Source organism: Ochlerotatus camptorhynchus, unplaced genomic scaffold (genome assembly GCF_037179485.1).
Source record: "Ochlerotatus camptorhynchus isolate MF236.1 unplaced genomic scaffold, CSIRO-AGI_Acam_v1.1 ptg000332l, whole genome shotgun sequence".
In the NCBI taxonomy this organism is placed as follows: Eukaryota; Metazoa; Arthropoda; class Insecta; order Diptera; family Culicidae; genus Ochlerotatus; species Ochlerotatus camptorhynchus.
This window is the reverse complement of record NW_027040820.1, coordinates 82,179-89,520: the sequence shown is the minus strand read 5'-3', so window position 1 is coordinate 89,520 and position 7,342 is coordinate 82,179. Positions and strand designations below refer to the sequence as shown.

The window sequence follows — 7,342 nt, the reverse complement described above, 5'->3', positions numbered from 1 at the left end:
TGCCATCCGTCCCGGGATGAATCTCCGTGATCCGTCCTAACTGCCAGTTCAGCGGAGGAAGATTGTCTTCCTTCAGTAGTACCATTGTTCCGATATGGAGATTATTCCTTCTTCGCGTCCACTTATTTCGGTTGTGAAGATCTGACAAATAATCAGTCGACCAACGCTTCCAGATCGCTTGGCTGAACTGCTGCATTCGTTGCCATCTGTTCAATCTGTTCTCTGGAATTTCCGCGAGACTAGGCTCCGGAATTGCTGTAAGTGGACGTTGAACTAAAAAGTGCCCAGGAGTTAACGCTTCTAGATCTCGATGATCGTTGCTTAACGGGGTGATCGGCCTGGAGTTAAGGCAGGCTTCGATCTGTGTGACAATAGTCAGCATCTCATCTGGACGGAGCACATTCGTTCCAATTACTCGTCTCATGTGTCCCTTGAGAGACTTCACGGCCGCTTCCCATAATCCACCAAAGTTCGGTGATTTGGCAGGAATAAACTTGAATTCTATCGCTTCCTTGGCTGCTTCTGTCACTATTGCGTTCCTGAATTGCTCAGCTTGGAAGAGTTGATGCAGCTCGCTTAGTTCTCGTCGAGCTCCAACAAAATTCGTAGCGTTGTCACAGAAGATCACTTCGGGCTTCCCTCGTCTTGCAACGAATCTCTTCAGGGCAGCTATGAAAGCTTCAGTCGTAAGATCTGCTACCATCTCTATGTGGACGGCTTTAACCACTAAGCAGACGAACACGCATAAATAACACTTCACCGGAGCTCCTTTACGTGAAGGGTAACAAACGTCGAACGGACCGCAATAATCGATGCCAACGCGTGAAAATGCAGGAGCCGGTGAAACTCGCTCCATAGGCACATCTCCCATCAACTGTTCATGAACTCGTGGCCGTGCCTTGAAGCAGGTTACGCATTCGTGGATCACTCTCCTTGCCAGGTTTCTCCCATATAGCGGCCAGAACCTTTCCTTCATGCATGAGAGCATCAGTTGCGGTCCTCCGTGGAGAAGTCTGTGATGATAATCAACCATAATAAGTTTTGTTAATGGATGCCTGCTGTCTAGCACCATCGGATGTTTTCTTCCAAACGACACTGGAGCATGGCGAAGTCTACCGCCAACATGAATCAATCCATGTCTCAATTCAGGATCCTTCGTGTGCAATCTGGACCCTGGCTTGACTTCACCCTTTGCTGCTAGATCCGAAAGTTCAATTGGAAAACATTCAGATTGTGCCAGTTTCACTAAAGCGATCAATGCTCCTTCGTGTTCCTTAGCGCTGAGTACTCCTGTTCTTCTAAAGGTTCGGTTTCTTGGTTTGCAGTTGTATGCAAAGCGTAGCATCCATGCCGTCAAACGAATCAGCTTAAGTAGCGACGAGTGCATGGTAAATATTTCACTAGGAGGTAGCATCTGCAACGCAGCCGTAACTAACGGCTTTTCCTCCAACGTTGCAGAATCGAAGTGCTGATCGGAAGCTTCGTTGACCCGTGGCCACGCATTCGACTCCTCTTGCAGCCACTTGGGACCATTCCACCATATCGAGCTTTCTGCAAGTTGTAACGGTGTTACACCTCGAGAGATAATGTCAGCCGGGTTTTCAACGCCAGGCACATGGTTCCAAACGCCTTCTCGAGTGATGTGCTGAATTTCCGACACTCTGTTGGCTACAAATGCTTGCCACCTAGATGGATGCGACGATAGCCAACATTTTACGATGGTCGAATCAGTCCAGAAGTAACTGTTCGCTGCAATCCGAAGGCTCCCAGAAACTGTTTCGTACAAGTGCGCCAATAGTAAAGCTGATGATAATTCTAGTCTGGGTATCGATTGTTTCTTGTTCCTCCTGCTTAAATCTTCCAATGGCGCCACTTTAGATTTGACCATCACCAACCGAACTGTAACCTTTCCCTCTTGTGTGACACATCGTAGGTAGATCGCTGCACCGTACGCCTTTTCTGAAGCGTCACAGAATCCGTGAAGTTCGCATGATATCACATTTTTGTCAAATGCAATCCAGCGGGGTACGGAAACTGAATCAAGTCGACCCAGATTGCTCCTGAACTCCAGCCATCGTGATTGTAAGTCCGCGCTCAGCGGTTCATCCCAAGAATACTTTTCTCTCCAAAGTTCTTGGAGGAACATTTTCGCTTGAACGATGACTGGGCCTGCTAGTCCATAAGGATCGAACAGACGTGCAGACTCCGATAACACAACACGCTGCGTAATTGGGAATGATGGCTTCCAGTGTGGCATTTTGAACCAAAACAAATCTGATGCTGGTTCCCAGGTCAGACCAAGGGTTTTCACAGTGGAAGTCGAATCAATATCAAGGATCTCTCGCTTGTCTCGCAAATAGCTGGGAATGCCTTTCAGTATTGCCGGTTGGTTCGAATGCAACTTTCGGAGATTAAACCCAGCGGAATCGAGAAGAGATAGAATGTCAGTGCACAGTTGTTGGCCTTCTTTTACAGAGTGTGCTCCAGTCAGCATGTCGTCAACGTAGAAGTTGTTCTTGATGGCATTAGCTGCAACTGGATGAGTCTCTTCTCCTTCTTCAGCACATTTCTTCAAGCATCTGGTCGCTAGGTATGGCGCGGACGAAGTGCCGTAGGTTACCGTAGTCAATTGGTACGTGCGCAGCGGCTCATCAACGGACTCTCGCCAAAGAATCCTCAGAAGTGATTGATCTTGTAGGATGACGTTGATCATGCGGTACATTTTTTCCACATCGCCGACAATCGCGTACTTGTGAAGTCAGAAGTAGATCAGAATACATAGCAAATCCCTTTGTACCACCGGACCCACCATCAGCGCATCGTTCAACGAAACTCCTGAATCTGTTGCACACGACGCGTCGAACACTACCCTAAGCTTCGTCGTAGTGCTATCGGGTTTCATAACTGCGTGGTGGGGCATGTAATAGGTATGCCTCGGCTCATCTTCGTCGTCTGTTATCTCTTTCATGTGCCCCATCAACAAATACTCGTGAATAAATTCAGTGTACAGAGCCTTCATCTCCGGATTTGCATTCAAGCGTTTCTCGAGCGCCATGAATCGTTTGGTGGCTATTGCTTTTGATTCTCCCAACTGCTCCATGACATATTCTTTTTTGGGAAGTGTTACACGGAATCTTCCGTCATGATCCCTTGTTGTTGTTTGTTCGAAGATGGATTCACACGTGGATTCTTCGATGGATAGGCAGCTCTTAGTCCGGCACGTCTCTAGTTCCCAAAAACGTGCAAGCTGCTCATGGATCTCTTCAGTTGTTCCCGACGTTGCAACTGTAACGCTGAAGGTGGAAACGGGATTCTCGGATATTTCTCCAGCCATTATCCAACCAAGTTTGGTATTGCATAAGATCGGACCAGTTTCCCAAAGTCTCATCTGCTCTCCCAGCAGTAGTTCGTAGAAGACTGACACGCCTAGGATTGCATCAACGGCGCTAGATTCGAAGAAGCTTGGATCGGCGAGTCGGATATCAGCAGGCAACTTCCAAGAGCTGATGTCAATGTTGTGCTGCGGCAGGTTCAAGGTGATTCGAGGCAGGACATAAAACTTTACTTCTGTGGTCTCGAATGATGAATAGCGGGACAGGATCTTCGCCAACACCGATTGTTTGCACACCGTCGACGAATCACCAACACCGTTCACTGGCAAATTTTCACGGAACCGTTTGAAATTCAACCTTTGGGAAATATTTTCCGTAATCATGCAGATTTGTGAACCATTGTCCAACAATGCACGAACGAGGATCGTATTTCCGGAGCGGTCAGCAAGTTTCACGATCGCGGTTGACAGGAGTGCTGTGTTTCGCTGACTTTGAATGTTGTGTGAAGTAGCAGTGTGATGACTGGTGGATGGCGTGTTTGTGGGAGGTGGCTGTCGTGTAAATTGCGAGGTAGTGGGTAGGACTGGTGGTGTTTGTGGATTAGATTGAGTATTATTCGTCCGGGATTGGCAATGAGATTGCGAGTGCGATTGCTGTTGCACCTGATACGGTGGACGAGGCTGTGTTTGAGGGTTCGCGTTCACCGCTTGAGGCCTGTTCGGGTTGTTCTGGGGTTGACTCTGGGTGTTAGAATTGGGAGGAGCGTACGGGTGTAGTAGATAATGGTGGCGTTGTCCACACTTTGCGCAGGTACGTCTGGAACAATCCGCCACAAAGTGTCCAGAGCACAGACAATTCAAACATAAACCGAGTCTGCGAATGATCATTTTTCTGTCGACTACCCTCATTTTGCTGAACCGGCGACACTGATCAATGCAGTGCTGTCCCCCGTTGCAGATTTGGCAATTGCTTGTAGATGGTATAGCAGTATGGAGTGCAGAGCTCTTGAATGGTCGTCTTTGCTCAACTCCGCATCGGCTTGACGTAGAATGTAGAATTGCACAGTGCTGCTCAAGAAACTCCGCCATTGCTGCATATTGAGGAATATCTTTGGATGCATGGTGTGTCTCCCAGTGGCGGAGAGTTGCGGTATCAAGCTTCTGCGACAGCATGAATGCCAGGATCGTACTCCAATTTTCAGTGATCTCCCCCAACTTCGCCAACTGTTGTAGATTGACCTTGAACGTCATTAGGATGGTGTTCAGAGTTTCAAATGATTCCGACCTCATTGCTGGAACAGCAAACAGTGCCTTCAGATGTTCCTGGGCTATCAGCTTGTGGTTCTCGTACTTCGTCTCAAGAATGGTCCAAGCAATATGGTAGGTTGCAGCGGTAACTTGAACCTGATTAATTTGAAGCAGAGCATCATCTCGCAAAGAAGCTCTCAAGTAGTTAAACTTGTCCATAGTGCTCAAATCACCATTGTTGTGGATCAAAGATTTGAAATTGTCCCGGAAATTAATCCACTCCTGCAGTTTGCCAGAAAACGTAGGCAATTTCAGCTCTGGGTATTTCATACGAGATGTTTGAAGTGGATTGGCAGCCACTTGTTGGCGTTCTGCAACAATTCCAGGATTTCTCGGAAGCTTGACAAGCAGTGCAGATTTCAGACGAAAGTAAATATTCTCGAAATCCTTGTAGGCACGACTACTGTCAGCACGAGCATCAGCGTTAGTTGTACCGGCAACGTCATCGCGAGCGCCCTTGGAAGTCTTCGTATCTTCAGCCTCATCTAGAATCACGTCGATTACGAGACGACCGCGAGTAATCGGTTCAATTCCTTTAACTCTAGATTTAAGACATGAATCATGTATAATGCAAATGATAACTCGGCTCTGTAAAGTTTATTCGATTGAGCCTGTACAAATAAATTAATAAAAAAAAAAAAAAAAAAAATCACGTCGATTTCTACTCTAACGGTACTAAACTTGTCGAAGATTTCATCCAGTTTCATCAGACGCAGCTCAACTTCATCCTTATCGCGATCCTTTTGATAGTTGTCCACAAACTCTTGCACGTTTTCCAACGACGCCTTCAACAGCTTTTCCTGCTTCACCAACTGCCTCAGATCGGAGGAGGGCATCCTTAAAACTTCAACACTACACTTCACTACAGAACAGAATCACTCCCGAGACCTCAAGCAGAACGAATTGACAGAGTTGACAGCCCAATTATCAACCACTTAAATGTGGGAATTTTTCATATGGCAAATCGCAACGGAACCATGTACTAAATCATCAACCGGAGAAACTCAAAATATATTCCCCACAAATGCAAATAAATTTTGTCCAAACTCGCAATATAATACGGCAAGCGGAACAATGCGCCTTTATCTTGCTGGCGTCACATGCAGACCACGCCAAGCCAAGCCACCTCAACCACACGATCACACACACTCTAGCTACTTATCTGATTCTTAGATGATAACCCTCCGGGGTTGGATATGACGACGAAAACACAACATCCAGGAATCCAACCAACTTGGTTAAACGTATGCTGCGTATTAATCACACAGGTCACTATATTCCTTCTGGTTGGCAGCAAAAAACCATCGACTACGCGACCGGTACCGGTACCGGTACCAAAATTAAAGCTCGCTGATCCTATATCGAGTACACTGACCGACGAACAATAGTCTGACCGTACAATGTATTCACGCCACGCCGCACTATTCTAAGAACGTGGTCCCGCGGATTCACCGTATCCGGCTCGAAGGACCAAAATGTTATGTTAAATCTTCACTAGCCGGATAACGTCCGTGCGGATCACTCGCGAACTAGTTAGCGTGCGTTCGGATTAATGCTAAAAGAACGTTTAGTGACACTGAACTTTATTGTAAAAGTGAAAAAGGAAACACTAAACCGAATCAAAGCGTATGGACTGTATGTTATTTTTAACCGGCGACCGACACAACCAAGATGCGGGAGACAACTGAACTTTAGATCTGATCTGCTGTACATGCGACAGTACTCTCATAACGAAGATCCACCACTACTATCCCTATCAATAGCTGTTATCAATATTATACACCTATTCGAGAGTGGTATATAGGTACACATGTACCACAACATGCGACAAGGAGAAGAGAGATCAATCTTATACTCTCCAGTTTTATATGAACTGATCGTTCAGTGAGTTCTATACTCGTCTATACTTATTTATACGTAACACTTTGCTTGGAAACTGCCGCTTTAAAACTATTCATGTTTTTCTCACATCTTTGAAAGCCCCTTCTGATAGCTTTCCAAACTTATTCCGGAGACTTTACAAAAATTGTACTACACGTTCGTTCACACCGACTCAAAATTGAACGAGTCAACTCATGGATTTCGGAAGAGGAGTAAGGAAAAACTTCTCGAATGTGAGGTTAATCCATAGAGGTTTCACACAGTATATTAGTAGACTCCTAGACTGAGTAAGTTTTCTTTTTTTTAATATAATTACTTTATTTGTACAGGCTCAATTGAATAAACTTTACAGAGCCAAGTTATCCTTTGCGTTATACATTATGGCTGAACTCTTACTTAACGGGAAGGAAACTCCGCGTTAAATTTGACTCCTGTGTTTTTTCGACCTTCTGCAATACATCCGGTGTTCCCCAAGGAAGCAACTTGGGACCATTATTGTTCACACTGTTTTTCAATGACGTTGCTTCGAAATTAGGCTTGGACTGCGTGATCATCTACGCCGATGACCTAAAAATATATTTAGTTATTCGCTCAACTGAAGATTGCCACCATTTGCAACATCTTCTAGACCTATTTTCTGACTGGTGCCATCGGAACAAGTTAATTATTAGCGTACCGAAGTGCTCTGTTATGACCTTTCATCGTTCAAAACAACCGATATTGTTCGATTATCGCATCAAGGGTACTTCACTTAAACGAGTTGAAGTGATTACTGATCTCGGAGTTGTGCTGGATCCAAAAACTGACGTTCAATTCTCACTA

The 7,342-nt window shown here is 45.6% G+C and overlaps 1 protein-coding gene across 1 annotated transcript; it reads right to left on the bottom strand.

Moving 5' to 3' along the window:
- Positions 1 to 2,758: 2,758 nt before the first annotated feature.
- LOC135708700 (uncharacterized) lies at positions 2,759 to 5,475 on the bottom strand. The gene is made up of 2 exons (XM_065230805.1): positions 5,316 to 5,475; positions 2,759 to 5,124 (listed from the first exon to the last, which is right to left on the bottom strand). Exons 1-2 carry the CDS (start codon positions 5,473 to 5,475, stop codon positions 2,759 to 2,761), a joined length of 2,526 nt encoding a protein of 841 aa, XP_065086877.1.
- Between the last annotated feature and the right edge of the window lie 1,867 nt (positions 5,476 to 7,342).

What these genes read in the sequence shown, in the direction of transcription:
- LOC135708700 (XM_065230805.1), bottom strand. Translation starts at nt 5,475, where the DNA reads ATGCCCTCCTCCGATCTGAGGCAGTTGGTGAAGCAGGAAAAGCTGTTG. An exon ending in TGAAATCTTCGACAAGTTTA is followed by an intron (nt 5,125 to 5,315) that starts GTACCGTTAGAG and finishes ACGTGATTCTAG; the next exon opens with ATGAGGCTGAAGATACGAAG.